Below are 23,736 nucleotides of genomic sequence, written 5' to 3' on the forward strand. Positions count from 1 at the left end.
ATCCAGCTTCTAAAATTAACAGTTTCTTCATCATGTAGAGAAAGAATATTTTCTCCTTTCAGACTAATTTCTCCTAAAATAAAAAACTGCTAGAGGTGAAAAAGCAGCAGGAAGGTTTTCTTTCTTCACTACAAGTAAATAGGAAATGGAAGGCAGATACTAAATGAGGATTACAACTCAGCATAGTATTTTAAGTTTCTAATATAATATCAATCTGCTGAAAGTAAAATCAACAAAACAACTTGCATCTAATTTTAAAAAATAGTAAACAAAGCCGCATCTCTTTCTTCATTGTTGTTAATATAATTATATATTAATTATTTGCTGTCCATGAAAAATATCAAGAACATAGTTAAGTGTTTGTTGCTTTGAGGATAATGGCTATTACCACAAGAGGTAGAGGTGCACAGCACACATTTCCTTCCAAAATCTGTGGAACTGGAAACAGTTTAAACTTTCCCAATGACTTTCTAAGTATCTGCTTTAAATGACTTGTTTATAACTACAACAGTTTACAGCATCAAAATGAGTATTGTACTGATACAATCAACTGCTAGTGATGATCATCTAAACCAGTAAAACTTTCAGAAAGCAATTTATCAATAGGATAAAAATAATAAACGTACCTTTTGACCTTTTACAGAAAGAAGAAAAATCATGAGACATATTCCAGGATTAACTAAAACAATTATAAACTAGAAATAAAAGAGCAATCACTGGCTAAAAGTTCATGTCAAAATTGTCAAGTAAAACATCCAGAACGTAAAACGGTATGTTAACTCTGAGTACCCTTATGTAAAACATGCATATGTGGACAAAGGGGATGATAATGTTGACGTACTGGACAAATTTTTACTTTTTTTCCCCCAAATGCTTTATTTTTCCCAAATAAAACATCTTATTTATAAGGTTCTTTTGGCCTCTGTTTATTCTATTAGGAGAAAAGTAGGAAGCTTTTATTATATATCCTGTGCAAGAAAAACTGTTTCACTAGTACCTTAAAAAAGAAAACTATTTGACCAAGACACAAACATAAAAATGAACAGTAGATTCATTTTCCTTTTCAGAACTTTCAAAAACAGTAACTTACTTAGAAAGAATTCCTCGAAGTCAGTTTTCTCCACACAGCTGGTATACATGCGCAGGGCCGCAATCTTAATTTTCTAGACAAAGAGAATAAAACAAACTCAAGACATGACCAAGTGAATGTTCTGGTACCATTAAATGTGGGTCACAGAATTTTATACTTTTTCAACTAGAAGGATGGGTCCAAACCTGTCTCTAGGCAAAATTAATAGCTAAACAATATAGATCAGTTCAGTTCAGTCGCTCAGTCGTGTCCGACTCTTTGAGACTTCATGAATCGCAGCATGCCAGGCCTCCCGGTCCATCACCAACTCCCGGAGTTTACTCAAACTCATGCCCATTGAGTCGGTGATGCCATGCTTCCTTTTATTAAATCAAGACATTCGGACTTCACAAAATTCTAGATTTTATGATTTTAGCATCAAAATGTCAAAAAGATTTTTCTAATATTTAGAGGAAATCTATCTTTTAATTCAAACCCATTTTACCACATTTGAGCCTCTAAACCATAGTTCAGAACCATCCACATTCTTTATAATCTGAAACCCTTTATATTAAAAAAAAAAATTACCCATTTTCCTGACCAAAATCAAACAAAACCCTCAATCATTTGATTTTTCCTCAGAAGCACTATTATCTATTCCATAAGTCTTTTTTTTCCCTGAAGAGAGGGGTCATTTTTTTCTGTATTTTCCCTAGTTTTATAGTTTGCTGATCCTAACAGAATACTATGTTTATAAATTTGTTGGATCATGGAGAAAGCAAGGGAATTCCAGAAAAACATTTTCTTCTGCTTCATTGACTACACTAAAGCCTCTGTGTGGATCACAACAAATTGTGGGAAATTCTTAAAGAGATGGGAGTACCATACTACCTTACCTGTCTCCTGAGAAATCTGTATGCAGGTCAAGAAGCAATAGTTATAACCAGACATGGAACAATGGACTGGTTCAACAGTGGGAAAGGAGTACGTCAAGGCTGTATATTGTCCCCCTGCTTATTTAACTTCCATGCAGAGTACATGCAAAATGCTGGGCTGGATGAATCACCAGCTGGAATCAAGATTGCCAGAAGAAATATCAACAACCTCATATATGCAGATGATATCACCGTAATGGTACAAAGTGAAGAGGAACTAAACAGCCTCTTGATGAGGGTGAAAGAGGAGAGTGAAAAAGGTGGCTTGAAACTCAACTTTCAAAAAACTAAGATCATGGCATCTGGTTCCATCACTTCATGACAAACAAGGGGAAAAAGTGGAAGCAGTGACAGATTTCATTTTCTTGGGCTCCATCCAAAATCACTGTGGATGGTGACTGCAGTCATGAAATTAAAAGACGCTTGCTCCTTGGAAGGAAAGCTACAACAAACCTAGATAGCATATTAAAAAGCAGGGACATCACTTTGCCGACAAAGGTCCATATAGTCAAAGATATGGAGAGCAGTCAAGTATGGGTGTGAGAGTTGGACCATAAAGAAGGCTGAGCGATGAAGAATTGTGGTGCTGGCAAAGACTCTTGAGAGTCCCCTGGAGAGCAAAAAGATCAAACCAGTCAATCCTAAAGAAAATCAACCCTAAATATTCATTGGAAGGACTGTTGCTGAAGCTAAAGCTGAAGTTCCAATACTCTGGCCACTTGATGCAAAGAGCTGACTCACTGGAAAAGACCCTGATGCTGGGAAAGACTGAAGGCAAAAGGAGAAGGGGGCGACAGAGAATGAGATGGTTAGATAGTATTACTGACTCAACAGACATGAATTTAAGCAAACTCCAGGAGATAGTGGAGGACAGAAGAGTCTTATGTACTACAGTCCATGGGGTCACAAAGAGTTGGACACAACTCAGCAATTGAACAACAATAAACACAGCAACTCCTTTTAAAAGAGTTTCTAAGAAAAAAAAAAGTTTCTAATGAATATAAAATATGGTAAAAGGATCAACTGTTTACTATTCCCTAAAACACTAAGAATTCTCATAGAATCTTAATCTGAGTGATTTTAATTTATTCATGAGCTGTATACTGAAGATTTGTATATTTTACTATATGTACATTATGCCTTCATAAAAATAAATCTAAAAATTAAAAGTAAATTTTTATGAACTGTAGGTCTGAAGACCAACTCAGTGCTAAAGGAACCAGACTTTCTAAGAACTTTCAAAATATTTCCTTAAGGATACAATTAGTTTATCAACAAAGGCTTGTAGAAGCTTATTTTTCTTTAAAATGACAGAGAAAATTACTCAAATATGCACAGACTAAAAAAAAATATATATGCAAATGATGTAGCAACTGAGGAAAAACCAACCTAGAATTTTAGCAAAGCAGTTTTGTTATTAAGGTTCAGTCACCAAGGATATACTATATCCACTACTATATAATACTCATATCTCAGTTTCTCATGGGCAGAAATACCTGTTATAAAATAAAGTATTATGTCTTTGACTGCAATTAAGATTTTTTTATTTGCTAATTTGAGATGTTATATTTTCAATGTTTTTAGCCTAAAGTTCATATGGGGGAAAACAAAACAACATAAAACCAATGGAAATCAGGTATATTTTTACGGGCAATAAATCAGTGTTAGAAGCCCACATTTAAACAAAACTCTTGGTGAGACACTAAAAGCGAAGAGCAAATTAAACTTAAAAGCAAGCAGAATGATACATAAAGATAAGAGCAGAAATTAATGAAACTGAAAACAAAAATAATACAGAAAATCATAGGCCAAAGCTGGTTCTTTGAAAATATCAATAAAGTTGACAAAATTTTAGTAGAACCAATCTAAGGGGAATAAAAAGAAAAAACAGGGACTTCCCTGAGGGCCTAGTAGTTAAGATTCTGAGCTCCCAATGCAGGGGGCCTGAGTTCAATTCCTGACCAGGGCACTAGTTCCCACATCCGCAACTAAGAGTTTGCCTGCTGCAACTAGAAGATCCTGCGTGCCGCAACTAAGATCAGAGATCCCTTGTGCTGCAACTAAGACCCAATAAATAGATAAATACATTTTTTTTTTTAATGAAAGAAAAAACAGAGAAGACATGAGTTACCGATATTGGAAATCAGAGAAGAGAGGGAACACATTACTATATATCCTAAAGATAGTAATAGGATAATATCATGAACAACTTTAAGTAAATAAATGTCATTATTTTAGATGAAGTGGACAAACTCACTGAATGATACAAGCTACCAAAGCTCACGAGAATAAATAAACAACATGAATAGTCCTATCTCTTCTTTTTTTTGGCCACTACATGTAGCATGTAGGCTCTTAGTTCCCCAGCAGGGAACCCCGAGCTCCTTGCAGTGGAAGCATGGAGTCTTAGCCACTGGACCACCAGGGAAGTCTTCCTACCTCTATCTTAAAAACTGGATTTGAAAAAAATAAAAATAAAAAAATAAAAAATAAAAACTGGATTTGTTGTTAAAAATCTTCCCCAAAGAAAGCTGCAGGCTTGAGGGCATCACTAGAGAATTCTATCAAATATCTGAAGAAATTATATCAAATCTACATAAACTCTTGCAGAAAAAAAGCAAAGGACACATCCCAGCTCATTCTATGATCCAACATTACCCTGGTATCAAAACCAAAGACATCAGAAGAAAACAATACAGTAAAACCATAGTCTTCAAGAACACAGATCCAAAACTCCTTAACAAAATACTAACAAATCAAATCCATCAGTATTTTTAAAAGAGAACATATCATGATCAACTGGAATTTATCCCAGGAATTTCAAGATAAGTCAACATTCACAAATCAGTGTAGTTCACCGTATCAGCAACCTAAAAATGCAGCATGTTTCACTTTTTAACACCTACAGTTTGGGGGAGTATTTTATATAGAACACATTTAGAGAAGCACTGGTCTGTACCATTGCCAAACTAATGATATCCTAATGATGCCATTATCAAAATGACTTGGCCTTGACAGGCCTATTATTATCCTTGAAACAGAGAGCTTAGGACATCGGTAAGCTCTTTATTTCAGTCAACAAATAATTTATTGAGCACCTAACTCAGTGCCTAACACTGATTTGGACACTAGGAAATACAGCAATAAACAAAGCAGTTAAAAACTCCTTTCATGGAACTTAAGGCCTAGTTTAACTATCATGACACATTTAAAATTTTTCTTTTTTATCTTAGGCCTCACCTTATGGCATGCACCCCCTGCATTGGGAGCAAAGAGTCTTAACCAGTAGATGGATGCCCAGGGAAGTCCCAACACAGTTATAATATCAAGTAAAATTCCTAATGGCCTATGTCAAAATTTTTTTTAAATCTGCAGTTTCCTTCCAATTCTTATATACAGTCTTCTGGTTCATAATTAATCACTTTCTCTAAGGAAAGGCACACTTGCCTGCAAGGTCCCACATCATTCCTTGAGAAAGAGGTTTTTCCCCACCACATGTTCATGAAGCAACCATTCATTACAAATAATGAAGACCTCACCATATTGGCCAGTGTATTTATACAGTGCTCATACTGTGGCAATGAGGAGCATTTTATAGTTCCTCACTTTTCCTGCAGCAAAGCCAAGCCTTTATACTTGGGTGAGCCATTTTCCTGGACAAATCTCTAAAGCAAGTCCCTTAAGACCATCACACAGGGACTGGAAATAACAACTTGGGGAAAGAACCTCTTCAAGACTCATGTGTTAATATAAGTTAAGCAAGTAGGTGGACTAAATTTCCATCCAGTCAATACAAATTGTTCTGGTTCTCGGATGACTTCATGTTTATTTCATTCTAACTTTGGAAGACTCCATCAGTCTAATTGACTAAAACACAAGCACCTAAGACAGCTTTGGGAAATGAAAATCAGCTTTCCCAATAACTGATGCAGTTTGTACCATCCTACAAGATGAAAAACGAATCCAGTAAAAGGCTTGCAGTCACAGTTGTGTGAGAGTTGGAAGGGGCTTTGAAGTCATTTGAACTTTCTCTTCTGTACTGGAATTCCTTCTCCAGCATTCTTGATCCACAGTCAACTATCTGGGCCCCTGTTCAAACAAGCCCAATGACCTTGTGAGGCTACCTAGTCCACTGGAGGACAATTCTTGTTAGATTTGTGTTATACTGAACATAAATCTGCTTCGTGTAACATTTATTAAACATGATCTGCACACTGGAATACCGCAGATTAAGTCTCTCCTTTTTCTTAGTATATGTATTTATATATTTATGTATTTAGGAGAAGGCAATGGCAACCCACTCCAGTACTCTTGCCTGGAAAATCCCATGGATGGAGGAGCCTGGTAGGCTACAGTCTATGGGGTCTCGAAGAGTCAGACACGACTCAACAACTTCACTTTCACTTTTCACTGTCATGCATTGGAGAAGGAAATGGCAACCCACTCCAGTGTTCTTGTCTGGAGAATCCCAGGGACGGAGGAGCCTGGTAGGCTGCTGTCTATGGGGTCGCACAGAGTCGGACACGACTGAAGCGACTTAGCAGCAGCAGCATTTATGTATTTAGCTGCACCAGATCCCAGTTGTGACACATGGGATCTTCAGTTGTAACACTTGAATTCCTAGTCATGCCATGTGGGATCCAGTTCCTTGACCAAGGACTGAACCCAGGCGCCCTGCACTGGAAGAAAACAGTCCCAGCCACTGGACCACGAGGGAAGTTCCTCTCCTTTTTGTTTTTTTAACATTTCTTCCTCAAATACCTGAGAAAACCATTAGTCTTCTCTTCCCAGGCAAAGCATCCCTATTTCCTTCAACCACTCTTTATTCAAGTTTCTGAAGGCTTCACAAGACTCACTGCCCATTTCTGAATGCATTCCAGTTTGTCAGTGTCCTTCAGAACAGGAATAACTTTTTGGCTTAATGCTAATCTGGAAACTGCCTATTCAATGACATGTGGCTAAATCTGTTAAATGTTATCCTTATCTTACCTGATCATTGTTCCATAAAGATAATGAAAAAAAATGGTTATTTTGCGATAGTCAGGCAGGTAAGGAAAAGCCACATTTAAATTCCTGAATACGCATCTAGAAGAAAAATGGAACCACACACGAAAACATTACACAAAAAGATGGAGGAAAGATGGCTGACACTGCTGATGTGGAGAGACAGGCAGACATTTTACTCCCTAATGAAAGACATGTGAAAAGACAAAATTCAAAGATTCTTGCCAGTGCAACCCCAATACAAGTGTCTGCCATAGACTTCTGAGTCAACATTTGCTGAAAAAGGCTCTTTCAAAATGGAAAGTTGTATCTACATTTTTCCCACCCAAATTATACTAGAATGTCATACTTTGATGTTTTGATGTCACAAATTAAAAATGAAGGTTACAGGAAACACGCTGCCACATCACAAAAGATTTTTTAAATGCAATTAGAGACTTAGTAGAGGTCACAAGGGAACCAAGTCTCTAACTTAAGAGACTAACTTAAACTAAAACAGTGAAGAAATTTTCCTGATGATTTAGTAATCCTCCAAATGGTAGCCAACTTTCCCTCTGGAATCATAAAAATACAGACGAGACAAAGCATATGGAAGCAACCAAGTGGAACTCAACCATCAAGAAATTAATAAAACAGTCAATTTTTTTCTCTTTTTTTTTTTCTTTCTGCTCTTATTTTCCTTTTAATTCCTTACTTTCAAACAAAACACTTAAGCTTTTAAATCCAAATGCTATGATTGTAAATCTTTTTTTTTTTGCAAATCTTATTTTTTTAATAGAGGAAAAGATCCTGCTTAATATTACCAAATATACCAATGATTATCATTTGCCAAGGAATTATGATGTAAAAAGAGATAACTTTAAGGAGCATAAATAAATAGTATTTCATTAGTGATTAAGAAGGTACTTCATAACCTTAGGGTCTTAAGAACATTATTATAACTGAGTACGTGTCTTATCTTCTATACTTTTCAAAGCCCCTTACAGACAAAATGCTGGCGGAATCACTATTCAATTTATGTAAAAGGAAGGGTATAGAAAAAAGCCTACATGTGTTGCAGTTGGAACTGTTAGGAAGACAGCCAGACATTTTAAGAGAAAACTAAAAGTAGAGTCCACAATAAAATTTAAGTTCTATAATAATTTGACTACAACTTGTTAAAGTGGTGTAAGTGAAATAATTTAGTCATTCTGGGCAAAGCTATGGTGTTTTCTAGAAAAGTCTTCTCTACTGCTTTGTATTGGTTTGATTATGACTTATGACTATAACTTATGACTGATAGGTTTATCCAACATTCTAGAAACCCTGAAAAGTATTAAAAGGTACTTTTGCCATAATTGTAGAAAGAAACAGTAGTACTAGAAGATAACTGGGTTGAGAAAAATCCAGTGACTTGTGTTTTATTACTTAATTGGTTAGAGGCATTTCTATAAAAGTCCAGGGGCAGTAGCACCTGATGCAAAGTGGACATTCACTCATTTATAGCAAGTACTATATAACAGATAATGTGCGAGGCCAAGATCTCATAAGGAATGACAGAGCAGACAGCCCTCCATAATATGAATTATAATACATCACAGAATTGATTAATTTTAAAAATGCTCATTAACAAAATTTTAAAGAAAATCACTACCATGACCTAGAGAAAATCACTTATGAATAATAGAAAGTAATGTTTCCTTAAGAACACTGCCCATCAGAACATTTGGCCCATCTAACTCCTTAGAACTTATCTATATGGCATTCACATGGCAAAGATCTGGAAAGGCTAGTCTTATTCGATTATCTGCTACTGAGATACTTCTAAGCAATCAAGTGAAAGGAGCAGAGGCAGTGTTTCAGCCCCATATGCTGTATAGACCTGACTTAGAATGGGAGACAAGGGGATACAACATGTTTTAAAGCTCTCAAAACAATACATGCATTTCACAAAAAGCAAAGCAGAAGCTTTAAAAAAAAAAATCTTCTGCAAGGAGCAGAAAGCACAAAGCTCAAAAAGAAAAATGAGAAAAACTGAGACTTTACCCATTTACTGTATTTCAGAGGTCCTGTGAATCCCATGGCTTCTATTATCTTTGTGAAAGCACCAACCTTCTCCTCAACAGGCTGTGGTGAATCCTTGGTAGAAGAAAGCTATTTAATAAAAAAGAAGGAATCAAAAATCAGTTGCAAAAAAACATTTCTTAACAGAATGCTGTTATTTCTCGTTAGGTCTAAGGGGAATTTTTATTGCTTAGACTTTCTTCATCCAGAATTTTTAATTCTCATTTTTCTGGGTACTTCTTTACTCAGTACAAACATATCTGGAACCCTAATCGATGTCCTCCAAATTCCAGAGCAGACATACGCACCCCATTTAAGTTCTATAGAAAAGAGTATTTTAAAAAAGAAATCTTGACCCCCTCTACCTCCCAAAGAACAATTCTGAGAAGAGGAATGTTCTATGTTTATTGACATTATAGGAAAAGGAAAGAAAAATATTATCTGAAAGCAGACAAAATCATAGACATAATCAACCAAAGCAAGTACTGAAAACATGTTTTTAAACTCCTGTATTCTTAGTATAACAAATTTTATTAATGACTATAGATAAGTTTTGTAGTTCACAAATAAACTCCATGGAAAACCTTTCTAATGCTAAGCCTCTCTAAATGAAGCCAGGCTATCTAACTAATAAGAAATTCTCCAGATGTTAAATATTATTTTAACATAAAAAAAAAAACAAAACCTATGTCTTTTTCTCTAAAATGCTTTTCAAGCTAGAGAGTACAATGGAAGAAATACAAGACACGGGATCAGAAGCCTTAGGTTCCAATATTCAGCTGGTCTGTCTCCTCCCATCCTTGTCACCCTGGGCAAGTTGTTTTACTTCCCTAAACTTCATCTTCTTCATTCAATAAAATTTCTTGCCTCATCCAGGTAACAATTTTGCTGAGTTTCAAATAAGAACACTTGTGTGAAAGCATGCTACAGACATAGAAAGAACTCATTAAGTCTCACCTTACTTGTGGTATGATACTTCCTCCTCAGCTCAGTGTCTACTCCAGGAATTTGTACTGATCCACCACATGCTAGGGCCTGGCTCATCTGGAGCCCCAAGAGATTTAAGGAAAAAAGAAAAACAAACAGATGTAAGCAACACTGAGCACACACTTAGAAGGTTAATGTGAACAGAGTTACTTCAAATTAAAAAATATAGAATCCAACCTTTCTTAACCCAGTTCCTAATGGTATCTAGTACATACTCAACAAACATCTGATGAATACCTGAATAAATAAAAGAATATAAAATACCTTTCACAAAATAGATACACAATAAGTAGTAGAAGTTTTCATCATCATTGTCAACATCACTGTTGTCCAGATCAGAATTGTCTTCCTTCTACGTTTGCACTGTATATGAAAGCACTTTGGCAATATAACAGCCACTGAAAGTGAAAGTCACTCAGTTGTGTCTGACTCTTCGCGACCCCATGGCCTATACAGGCCATGGAATTCTCCAGGCCAGAATACTGGAGAGGCCTTTCCCTTCTCCAGGGGGTCTTCCCAAACCCAGGGATTGAACCCAGGTCTCCCGCATTGCGGGCGGATTCTTTACCAGCTGAGCCAGAAGGGAAGCCCAAGAATACAGGAGTGTGGTAGCCTATCCCTTCTCCAGCAGATATTCCCAACCCAGGAATCGAACCGGGGTCTCCTGCACTGCAGGCAGATTATTTACCAACTGAGCTATCAGGGAAGCCATTAGTTAAAACCATTATGTGCCAGGCACTATGTAAGTGCCTCACAATGAATGTGCCTTGTACATAAGTACCTTATGGAATCTTCACCATAATCCTACCAATATTGGTGATGTTATAATCAAGACCAATAAGTATGGTTTTGAAAATAAATTCCTATGGAAAAAATAATATGCAAGCGATCCTCATTATTACCATTATTCACAAGAGTGAAAACTGGGGAGTAAGTCCAATGAGAAATGAGGTGGTTAATTTAAGGTGGTTAAATTAAGGTTCAGTCACTCAATGGAAAATCAAATGATCAGATTTTAAATAGAGTTTATTTCTAAAGGCAGTTTTAGGCTCACACCAAAGTGCAGACAGCTCCCACATACCCCTTCCCACACATTTACAATATCTGCCACTATCAACATCTCTCAACAGAGTGGTACATTTGTTACAATGGACGAACCTACACTGATACAACACTATCACCTAAAATCCACAGTTTACAAGAGATTATTATTTTTAGCAACATGTAAACACATTTATGTATAAAATTATAGGCAGACACACAAATGCATATGTGCAAGTCTAAAATGGAATACACAGAAATGAGTTATTTCACTATGCTGGTAGAATATTCAAGAGTTTAGGAACCTAGTTTCCAAACTCTTAGTACTGTTATACATTCTTTACAATATAAAGTGGTGGGGAAGGAGTAGCAGAAGGATTCTGTTCTGTTTTATTCCAAGAGAAGGGACACACTGAAATGAAAATGATTTTTCCTTTAATACTAATGAAGGAAAAAATGGAATTTCTAAATGTGGAGAGTTACTATTTACTTTTCTTTCCAAACAAGAATATTAAAGGATTAGTCAGGATTCTTCTGGTCAGTGCCAAGGACTTACACTTAAATTTACAGGTATCAAGAAGGCTGTGTAACACTAAACACAGAACCACTCCTATTATATCACATGTATCAGTGTAATGGCCCACTAGAACATGAAACACTTAAACGGGTTCAAGGAACACAACCAACAGTCTCAACAAGCTGTGCTTTCGGGCAAGTTATATTAAATGACGTGATCTTTTTCTTCCCCAGAAAACATCTAGTTTCCCCATACCTAAACATACCTATAAACATGTACATTTACTTTTTTGTACTACCCATTCTTGCCCCTGCCCCCTAAAAAAAGATTCCCTTGACCTTTATTTTTGTGTGTGTGTGTTTTATTTTTTTTTCCATTTATTTTTTTTAGTTGGAGGCTAATTACTTTACAATATTGTAGTGGTTTTTGCCATACATTGACATGAATCAGCCATGGATTTACATGTGTTCCCCATTCCGATCCCCCCTCCCACCTCCCTCCCCATCCCATCCCTCTGGGTCTTCCCAGTGCACCAGCCCTGAGCACTTGTCTTATGCATCCAACCTGGGCTGGTGGTCTGTTTCACCCTTCCCTTGACCTTTAAAAACATTAATTTTTCCTCTGTTTAAACCAAAAAGATATCAAATAACTTTTTGTAAAGAAAAAAGAGAGAGAGAAAATAACCCAAAATACTCATTGTCACTTTTTCAAAGAGGCCTTCTCTAACTGTTGTATCTAAAACAGTTTCTTGTCATCCCATGATTCTCTATCATAGCAGTAGCCTGTTTATTTCATTCACAGTACTCATTACAATGTACAATTATATTTTTATTACACACATATTTATTTTCTATCACCACCACCAAAAATATCCATGAGGGTAGAAGCTAGCTGTATTACCAGAATCAAGTACAGTGCATTATACACAGCAAACACTTAAATATTTGTTGAATGAACAAACCCAGCCACTTTTAAGGTTACTTCTTATTATATGCTTCTTCACAAATGTATCTATTTATGTTTCAGCTGCACTGTGTCTTCCTTGCTTCATGGGGTCTACTCTTTGTTGCAATATGCAGGCTTCTCATAGCTGTGGCTTCTCTTGTTGCAAAGCACAGGCTCTAAGCCTGTGGGTTCAGTAGTTGGGGCACAGGAGTTTAGCTGCCCCTTGGCATTGTGGGATCTTCCCCGACCAGGGATCGAAGGGCTCGAGCCTGCATCCTCTGCATTGGCAGGCAGATTTTTATCCACTGGACCACCAAGAAAGCCCTTATTATATATCCTTCTTCTTCTTATCTATACACATACCATGCATACATGTTTCCTCCAACTTTTATTAAATACCCACAATATGCCAGCCTTTGTGCCAGGTTTTAAGATAAAACAACCCTTACCCTATGGAGCTCATAACCTTGTAGAGAAGAGAAAGAAAACTCACTTTACTTTCATATTTAAAAATGTTTAAAGACCACCCACCAAACACACACAAACAAAGCATCAGAAAGGATACAAAGCAACTAAAGCCCTTATACTCTGCTGATGGGAGTATAAAATGATACAATCACTTTGAAAAATTATTTGACAGTATCTATGAAGCTGAATGTATACACATTCTGTAAGATTCAACAATTCCATTTCTAAGTATATACCCCAAAAGAAATGTGTATATATCCTCACAAAAATGTATACAAGAATGCTCATAAGAGCCCTATTTATAAAAGCCCAACTAGAAACAATCTAAATATCCATCAATAAATAAGTGGAAAAATTAATTGTGGTACAGTCAGACAACAAAATACTACACAACAATGAGAATGAACAAACTATTATGACACACAGTAACATAGATGAATTTCTAAAACAAAGTTGAATGAAAGCAGACAAACAAGAGAGTACATATCATATGTCTGAAAGGCAAAACTACTTTGGTGTTCAAAGAGAAGACTGCTTAACTTTGGTTAGGGGCAGAGACTAGAAGGGGATCAAGGAACTTCTGGGGTTCTATTTCTTGATGTGGGAGCTGGTTATGTTCACTTGGGGATAATTCATTGAGTAACATACTTATGACTTATGCCTTTTTGTATTTTTATTATACTTCAATAAAAAATAGAAATTTAGTGATCAAAAAGATCTGGAGTCGTCAGAAAAGAGATCATGGATAAGCCTTAAGATGACAGCAGCATAGAGAAAATGATTGAAAAGACAAAGGTGAGAAGCATGGGGTAATGGAAGATAAAAAAACAGGGTTAGAAGCTCCAGCTATCTCATATGTTTGTTTTACAACCAAATAAAATAATCTATGTAAAAGAGATGGGTAAACTTCAATGCATAAAACAAATATGAAGACCTGTTCCAGACAAATCCAACAGCAAACTCTTATGCAAGCAGCCCCTCATTAAGTGAATTGCTAAAATTTCACTCTTCTTTTTTTGCTTCCAAAAAGGTTCTAAAAATGAAAAGACCTTCCTGATCTGAAAGAAATAGAGAAAGAGAGGAGGGAAAGAAGGAAGGAATGAATATAGGGAGGGAGGGAAAAGGGGAAAGGGGGAGAAAGACTCAGCAATTCTTGAATATCTGGTCCTTTTAGCAAAACTATAAGCTCCACCAGGGCACAGTATATCTTATACTTCTTTTATTTTCTGTCCCACTGCTCAACACCATTCTGGGCATGGAGTCAGCGCTCAATAAAAACTAGGTGGGTTTTTTTTTTTTTAAATAGAAGGACAATCTGGAGAAGGTCCAGAAAAGAACCACAGGAATGATCAAAGAGATGAATAAAAGGTCCTAGTGGAAAGGTTAAAACGAATTGAGGCTGTTTAGCTTGGAGAAAAAGCAATTAAAGAACTAAGGAGTAACTTAGAATAACAACACTTGAGCTGGAAGGAATCTCAGAGATCTTCTAAGTCCAACCTTTTCCTTTCACAGATGAGGAAACTAAGACACAAGGAGAGGTTGCAACCTGAGGTAGTTTTAGGACAAAAAAAAATTTTTCTAAGTTTCCATTTAAAAGATGAGAAAATTTACCCAAGGAGCATGAACATAAATAGCAACAAAAATCATAGCTAACAATTTGCTAAAGATCTCCCATATGCCCAGCATCTGAATGCTTGCTGTTTTACTTTTGTTATCTCAAAGAAATCTTTCAAAGTTGATACAATTTTTTCCCATTTAGAAATAAGGACTCTAAGGCTCAAAGAGGTAAAGTTCATTAAGGGGTAAAACTTACATTCAGAGCTCTCTTCTCTCCCCTAGCTGATTTCAAAAACCTAAGTCGAGTTCAACATTGGCTAACGTACACTTAGCACCCAGATCTTAATTTCTAAGTATTCCTAATATTCTTCTCCAATAAACGGAACTAGGGCTCCCCAGGGAAACTGTTGACTCTAGGACTCGAGCAAATTAAATACAGCATGAACCTGAAACATCTTGTGGTACCCAAGAAATAAAGAAGTGTTCAAAAACTGAAGGAAGGTAGAAAAAACTTGAAGGAGCTCTCAACAGCCAAACATGGGACAATTTGATCAACAAAATAAATAATGAGAATAGATTATAACTCACAGAATAAATATCCATTAGCTCATACTGATACAAACAAAATAATTGAATAAACAAATAAATGGAGAGGAAGTGACAGCTCATCCTAGCTGTATCCTTACAGTAGAATTCCAGTCAACAAATGGAGTATGTATTGATGGAATTAGAAAATGACCATCAAGCAAACACCACAGTAATGACTACTGCAGTCAAGAACCATAAATAGAATTATCACATGATACAGCAATACCACTTCTAGCTAAATATTAAAAAAAAAAATTTAAAGCAGGAGCTTGAAGAGATATTTGCACACTTATCTTCACTGAAGCATTTTTCACAATAGCCAAGATGTGGAAGCAACCCAAATGCCCACTGACAGAACAATGGTAAAAAAAACTGTAATATATAAATAAAATGGAATATTATACAGCTTTTAGAAAAAAATCTTGTCACATGATATAACACAAATGAACTTTGAAGACATCAGGCCAAGCAAAATAGGTAACAAAAAGACAAATACTGTATGATTCCACTCATATGTAGTATTGTACTCAGTTGCTCAGTCATGTCTCATTCTTTTGTGACCCCATGGACTGTAGCCTGCCAGGCTCTTCTGTGCATGGAATTTTCCAGGTAAGAATACTGGAGTGGGTTGCCATTTCCTACTCCAGAGCCAACCCAGGGATCAAACCCACATCTCTTGTGTCTCCTGTATTGGGCAGGCAGGTTCTTTAGCACTAGCAACACCTGGGAAGTCCCATAGGAAGCATTAAAGGAACAGAAAGCTGGAAAGGAGGTTGCCAACAGCAGGCGGGGGTATACATTTTCAGTTTTGAAAGATGAAAAATCTCTAGATATATACTGTTTAACAATGTGACTATATTTTACACTACTGAATTTGCATACTTAAAAATGGTGGTAACTTTGTTATGTGTATTTTATCAAAATTTTTAAAGTAATTATTACATACCATTAAAAAAAAGAACCATCAATGGGCGCTAAAAGTAATGAGCAAAAGTATGATGAGAAATCTGTACCATTTCAAAGTATCTTCTCACAAGATACTAATTACAAAGGGGAAAAGTTAACTTTAATTAATAACCAAGTGACCAAGGTTAACATCACCAGTAATAAGACATGTTGGCTTCATGTATCCCCTGATAAGACACACTGAGAAGGAACAATGTCACTTTTCCCAAAAATGCAAGGCCTTAATCTAATTTTAAGAAAGTATTAGACAAACCCAAACCGAGAACCAAAAAAGGAATTAATGGGGGGAAAAAACTGGAATAGGTATACAGATTATTTAATAGCATTACATCAGTGTTGACTTCCTGGTTTCAATAACTGCACTATGGTCATATAAGATGTTAACATCAAAGGAAGCTAGATGAAGGATATATGGGAACACTACTATTTTTATCATTTTTTAATGTTTATTTCAAAATTAAAAAAAATTTTAAAGTAGACTCATCAAAGTATGATAGAACTTCAAGAGGTTATTTAGAAAAGATAGTTGAGAATCCAACATCCCTAGCCTTTTGAAAACAATAACAGGATTATAGCAATGGACATTACCTTAGAGATCTTCTGATACTACCATTCACCCAATGAAAGATACTTTTATGTCATGCCCCTAACACAGTCTTCCAATCATTGCTTGAATATTTCCAGTAAGAGTAAATTTACTTTGCCAAATATAGCCAACACATTCCATTACACCACAATTTTAGTTAACACAAGGTTCTTCCTCATTCTGAGCCAAATCTGCCTCCCTCTCGGACATGCGCCTGAGGATGTCATTCTGAGGCAGAGTTTTCCAACCAGAACTCAAAACTGGGAAGATGTACCAGTGAGGTATGGTCAACATGACAAAATGTCCAGTTTATTTACAATGGCTGAAATTACATCTTGTCAGCATGAGACAAACAACTCCAAGTTATTTACATGGATGCCTTGCTATAATGCTGTCCGAGAATCTAATACAGTACCTGGTACGTATTAGGTACCCAAGAAATGTTTATTGATTCAAAGAATAAGGCCCAAGTCAGAGACTGATAGAATGAGCTCCCCCTTCCACCTTCTTTGCACAAATTATTTATAAATGACTTAGAGCTACAGGATAAATTCTATTAAAATTTGCTAGGACTTCCCTGGTGGTCCAGTGGTTAAAAATCTGCCTGCCAATGCAGGGAACACAGGTTTAGTCCCTGGTCTAGGAAGATTCCACATGCCTCAGGGCAACTAAGCCCATGCGCCACAACTACTGAGCCCCAGTGCTGTAACTAATGAAGTTGCCCGCTCTAGAACCTGCACTCCGAAACTAAGAGAAGCCCAGGCACCACGACTGGAGAGCAGCCCCTGGTCTCCGCAACTAGATAAAAGCCCAGGCAGCAATGAAGACCCAGCACAGCCAAAAATAAATAAATAAATTTTCAATGCATACACAGACAAAACCAGAACATAGCCCAAAAACTTCTGAAAAGAAATAGCTACCTGGCTATCTAAAGTAGATCCCTCTTCCACACAAATATATTCTTCATTCATTCATTTATTGCCACCTCTGTGCCAGACTCAGTGAGCAGCCCAGGAAACAAAGGGACAAACAAGACAGTCTCAGAAGGGCAGCCCTTATATACTAATTGAAGGGAATTACTCTGCACTTTAAGTACTTTAACATATTTATATAAGTAAATTATACAGTATATAATTTATACATCAAAAATAAATTTTCATTGCATTAAATATGAAAAAGATTAATGGCTACCAAAGGAATTTACACAAATTGGTAATAAAAATAAATTCCCAATAGATAAATGAGGAAATGATAAAAGCATACAGTTTTTACAAACCAGAATACGACTGATAAAACACCGAAAAATGTTTAACCCTGATAAAGATAAGCTAAGCAAAACAAGGTAACATTTTCTACCCAATTAGTTTAAATTTAAAAAAAAAATCCAATTTAGGGACTTCCCTGGTGGTCCAGTGGTTCTGCCTTTCAATGCAGGGGACGTGGGTTCGAACCCTGGTCAGGAAACTAAGATCCCACATGCCTCAGTGCAACTAAGCCCAAAAGCCACAACTGAAGGGTCTGTGCACAGCAAAGAAGATCCCGCATGATGTAACTAAGACCCGAGACAGAAGATAAATAAATTTAAAAAAAAAATACAATTTAGGGGAAGTAAGGATGAAAAACTAGTTATATAAACATTGCTGGTGGCAGTATAAATTAAAACAACTTTTTGGAGAGGAAAATTGCTCACACCCTTTGACCTAGGGTGTACTCTCCTAGTTTATCCTTAATAAATAATTTAAAATAAGAAAAACTATACAGCAAGAAAATGGTAACCACATTAAAGTCTACTATGGCAAAAAAATTAGAAATAATTTTAACATAAATAAAGGCTAAATAAATAGAATAACATGTAGCCATTTCAAAAATTAATTATGGAATATGTCTAAAACATGAATAATGTTTGCTCTAATAGGTGAAAAAGCACCAGAACATAAAATTCTGTAGATATTTGTTCAGGTACCTAAGGAAAAAATTAGTACACACACACATACTCAAAGACTGGAAAAGGACCAACAGATGTTTTCAGGTCTGAAGTCATGGGTGATTTTTATTACCTTTATTATTGAATTATTTGTATAATTAGCAAAAATCAGGAACAGAAATCCTCAAGGAGGGTCCAAAGTAGACTATATTATAATGGATCAGGTGATCAGTGGTAAACTAAGGCCTCAAATAATTGTTCCTCTAATTTTATGTTTATAAAAAGGAAAAAAAGAAGCATTTTCTTACTCCAGGTAAAAGTGGTTACAAGAAAACTGAAGAAAGGTTAACTCTCAGATGAATATCTGGAAACACTCCCAACAGTAAAAATCATCAGACTGTACCATGGTATCCTAGGCTAAGTTCCACCACTGGGGTATTTAGAAGCCACGCCCTAGACACCATACAGTAAGGATCAGTCCTGAGCTGGCACCACAGAGACCCAGAAGTGGTCTCATGAGGTTTTTCCATCACACAATTTGGTTGGTTAATCTATAAATACATGACATTTGCACATTAACACTAAGGTTTTTTCATAGCAAGCAAAGGAACAACAAATCTTACCTGGAAAGTGCCAGACAGAGTCCTGCCCCGCTGTCCCTGTGTACGAGACGCAAGTAGCAATCGGCTGCATCCTGGAACCCACTGGAAGACGCTAATCGGGTTCCTCTAAAAAAAGAAAAACATAGTTAGGAATCTATATCAGACTCCATGTGTAGAAGGCAAAGAGTGTATCTAAGTCTAGAAATCCTTCTACAACAGGGCAAATGAAAGGAGAACTTCCAAAATAGGACAAGGACCAAGGCTGCCCATGCTCATCTCTCCAAAGATAAAACGCACCCTTGCCTACCACAGACTAAAAGGATTCTGGTAAGAGCTGACTCAAACCGCAGGACATGAGCTTCCTCTCAGAACAGTAACAAAATAAACCTACTTCAGGCATTTTACAGTTAGCTTATCATTTAGTTTGTGATTCCTTTTCATAAATACTGATTTATCTGCTCTTCATAAAATCCCTTTACATCAAACAGTACTGGCATTACCATTATCCCCAAAAGGATGAAGAAACTAAGGCTGAAATTTTTGGGGTGGGAAAATACACTTGGGCAACTTGACTTCCAAGACAAAGGGAATGGCTTTAGAGCTATGAGTGAGGTCCAATTTTCCCCTCTGGCATTAACTGACCTCAAAAAGGTCTCTGGACTAAAGTGAAAGGTTAGACTGGAGAAAGGAGGAGCTCTATCTTGCTCAATGAGAAGAATGCTTTATTTTACGAATCTGAAATGCAATCCACTGTATAAATGGCATCCCTGTACACAGCACTGGAAATCTCTATTCTAGGAACCAACTCTGGGGAATCCAAGGGTTTCTCTCACATGACCTGTAGACCTGATAGGGCCATAATAAAGAGTGGATATACAAACTGTCTGAAAACACTTTGCCAAACATCAATTACAAAGTGTGTGTATGTGTGTGTGGGCTGGGTTGTCCAGTCATATTCAGCTCTTTGCGATCCCATGTACTGTAGCCAGCCAGGCTCTTCTGTCTATGGAATTTTTCAGGCAAGAAAACTGGAACGAGTTGCCATTTCCTACTCCAGGGGATCTTCTCGACCCAGGGATCAAACCCACACCCCCTGCACTGGCAGGCGGATTCTCTACCACTGTGCCACCTGTGAAGCCCCATCAACTACAATACTAGGAGTCAAAGATCCAGATTCTAGTTTAAACTCAGCTACTTTAATATAATCTTTAGAAGTAATTAAACCTCTGTGATGCTCATTTTCCTCTTAACAATCATTAGTAATATTTATTCTGTTTAGTCTCTGAGTTGTGTCCGACTCTTTTGCAACCCCATGAACTGTGTAGCCTGCCAAGCTCATCTGACCATGGGATTTCCCAGGCAAGAATACTGGAATGGATTGCCATTTCCTTCTCCAGGGATCTTCCTGGACTAGGGATCAAATCCACATTACTACTGTTACTATCCCACGTATATGGATAAAGAAATGGAAGTAAGGATAGGATAAGTAACTTCCCAAGATCCCATGGTTAATAACTGATGGGATTAAGATTTGAATCCAAGTAGCCCAATTCCTGGATCCAAGCTAGTTTATGGAATGAAAAGGTAAAGGAAATATCTCCAAAGTCCTAGTTCTAACACTCTGTGACCTAGTCTTGAACCAATTAAAATACAGCATAATACCATGGGAAGAGTCCTGTACTTAGAAAGCACTGATTTGACTCACAGCTCCACTATCGGTGAACTATGAGTTTTCATTGCCTCTTCTATAAAATAAATAAAAATCCCTGCCTTCAGGATTTTAAGGGGAAAAATGTACTTTGCAGTATGTCCAACTCAAAAAAATATTACCTTGAAGCTGAATCTCTATTTTCTCATGAATAGGCAGGAAGGGCCAGGGGTAATGGGGAGAGAGGTGTTAAGAATTTTAAACCTAGAGATGCTTTCCAAAGTATCTCATTTCTAAAACTGTGTAACTGTTTCTAACAGGCTACTCACAGCAACCTATGTTTCAAATGAAAATTAAAGCTTAAAAACAGGATTTTATTTCAGCAGAGGTTTCACCTGTTGGGATTGTTTTCAAATGAGATACAATTATTGGTTTCTTGTTTACTAACAGCGGACACATTTGCCAAATCATTCAGTGTCAGACAGTTCCTTTCCTAAAAATGTAAATATGTGGTACGATCCAACTTCAGCAGATTCAAGCCCAAACACAGGGGGAGAAAGGGGTAAGAGGGAATTACAAGTAGGAACGGTGCAAACTTTCGGACTTTCTGAAGAATTTCATCATGCTTTCCAACGTCAATAAAATTTTCTCTAATATTTGATTCTATCTGGTCTCATGCCAATACTACTACTTATTAGAAGAAAGGAGCAATCAGCTCTGTCCTTTCCTTCTCTAATCCTATAACAATAGTTATTTGTCCAAATCCTTAACTGAAACTGAGGTGTTTGAATTGCAAGCCTACCATTAAATAGCTATGTGACCATGAACCTGTTACTCAACACTCTGGACCTCCGTTTCCCCTATGTAAAAGTGAGAAGAGGGACTTCCCTGGTGGTCCAGTGGTTAAGAATCTGCCTTGCAATGCAGGGTACTCGGGTTCGATCCCTGGTCAGGGAACTAAGAATCCAAATACCATGGGGCAAATAAGCCCATGTGGCACAAATACTGAGCCCATGCAAGCCTGCAAGCTCCAACTAGAGAGAAGCCAGCCTACATACAGAATGAAAGATCCGCATGCCGTAACTAAAATCCAACACAGACAAATAAATAATTTTTCTTTTAAAGTGGTAATAATAAAAGCTACCTCACAGGAGTATCCCAAGGACCACCTGTAAAAGCACTTAAGTAACAGTAAAACACACACACAAATGCTTCATTACTGCTATTAACAATTGCTACTGAATTATGTAAGAAACTTCTCTTTCCCCAGCAAACTATCACAGCAGCAAGAACTATTTTCTTAAAATATTGTTTTGAACTTGGAATTCCCTTTCTCAAAAGCCTGCAGTGCCTTCAAGTACCTCTGGAGTCAAACACCTGATTTTTACCAACTGGACTCTTCTAGACCCATCAATATATTTACACATCCTGCCCTGCATTCTCCGCTCAGCAGTTCCAAAACCTGACTCATATTCCCTGCTTTGAGAATTACTGCTCCTCTCCACACAAGCTAATCCCTGTGCAGTCAGTTCCTCTGAGACTTGCTTCTTCACTTCTACCCAAACCATGAGCTCATTTACTTCAACCTAGATGCCAAATTCTGGTTCTACTGACTCTACTAAGTCCTTTTCTCTTCCCATCTCTCCCAATATTTCATTTATAAATATATAAATCTGTGGAAGTACTGATCATCCTCTTATAGGTACTAATGTATTAGGTCTACAACAATTAGCAAACTTCAATTCTCTTAAGTTCAGAAAAAATTTCCAGTGGTTTAAAATTATTATTTTAACTTAGGATAATATAAATACCATTATAAGTGGGAACTGGTTTTATCATCCTTTTGTGTCATCAGCATTTCAAAACCAAAATTTTAAAGATAGGTTTTATGTTTGCATTTCCTGTGCATTTGCAATTTGCAGGTGATTTTACATTGTATTTCAAAATATTCTGACTAGCTCTTTTTCTGACTATACTTTAATCAATTCACAGACTGTTTCTTCACGTGGTTTTAAAGACATACAGTACTTTACTTTGCTCACTCATGAGCTGGAAAGGACTTTACAGATAGTCAATTCTCCTATTCCCCATAGTTACGTTTTACAAAGTGACCACAAACAGAGTTAGCAAACACTGAACCACTGCTCCTAGGAGAAATAGAGGGTTAGGTTCCTGCAAGCCTCTGGTCACAACATTTTCATCAGCTCAATATATGATCTTGTTTTGTGTGTTTCTGTTTAAAGACACCTTATTATATGTTAATTCATTATGTCAAATATGTTGGTTCACTAACACTGAACTCACAGCGAACAGAACTATATATAACTCACTCCTGAATAAAACTTCTCTAACATATGAATTTTCTCCATAAGAAACATCACAGCCTTCTTGCACTGAGTAACATTAGACAGCACCTTAGCACTACATGTGAGACACATTTTACACAGGCAAATCAGGAACAAAAGCACAAAAATGCAAAAAAAAAAAAAAAAGCCACTAAATAGACTATGAGAAGGATATCTGTTTACAGTATAAGAGCTGAAACAGAAAGTCAAAGTATCACCTCAGCTAGTAATATGCAAGTTACAGTCAAATTTTTCACCCCTCTGCACATGTCCACAAATGACTGCAAAAGCACAAGTATTGATTTGGGTTACAAATAAATTTTAGAAAGTATGTGAATTCACAAATGCAGGATTTGAGCAAATCAGTAAATATATTAAGGATGAGGTGTCGGGTTTCTATCAGAGAAAGGAGTTAAGCAATATGAAAAGGCAAAAGGATAGAATAAACCCTATGCTAATGGCTGGATTTAGAGTAACTGGTATGAATTTTTAATATACAGAGATAAAGAAA

The 23,736-nt window shown here is 36.7% G+C and overlaps 1 protein-coding gene across 1 annotated transcript in view; it reads right to left on the reverse strand.

Moving 5' to 3' along the window:
• The window catches only part of UQCC1 (ubiquinol-cytochrome c reductase complex assembly factor 1), a 92,578-nt gene that overhangs the window by 60,175 nt on the left and 8,667 nt on the right, over positions 1-23,736 (reverse strand). The window contains exons 2-5 of the mRNA XM_020894018.2: positions 19,254-19,358; positions 10,009-10,095; positions 9,034-9,141; positions 1,091-1,163 (exon numbers count right to left, since the gene is read on the reverse strand). Coding sequence (XP_020749677.1) covers positions 1,091-1,163; positions 9,034-9,141; positions 10,009-10,095; positions 19,254-19,358 — 373 coding nt within the window. The remainder of the gene's footprint in view (positions 1-1,090; positions 1,164-9,033; positions 9,142-10,008; positions 10,096-19,253; positions 19,359-23,736) is intronic.

Source organism: Odocoileus virginianus, chromosome 9, assembly GCF_023699985.2.
Source record: "Odocoileus virginianus isolate 20LAN1187 ecotype Illinois chromosome 9, Ovbor_1.2, whole genome shotgun sequence".
NCBI lineage: Eukaryota > Metazoa > Chordata > Mammalia > Artiodactyla > Cervidae > Odocoileus > Odocoileus virginianus.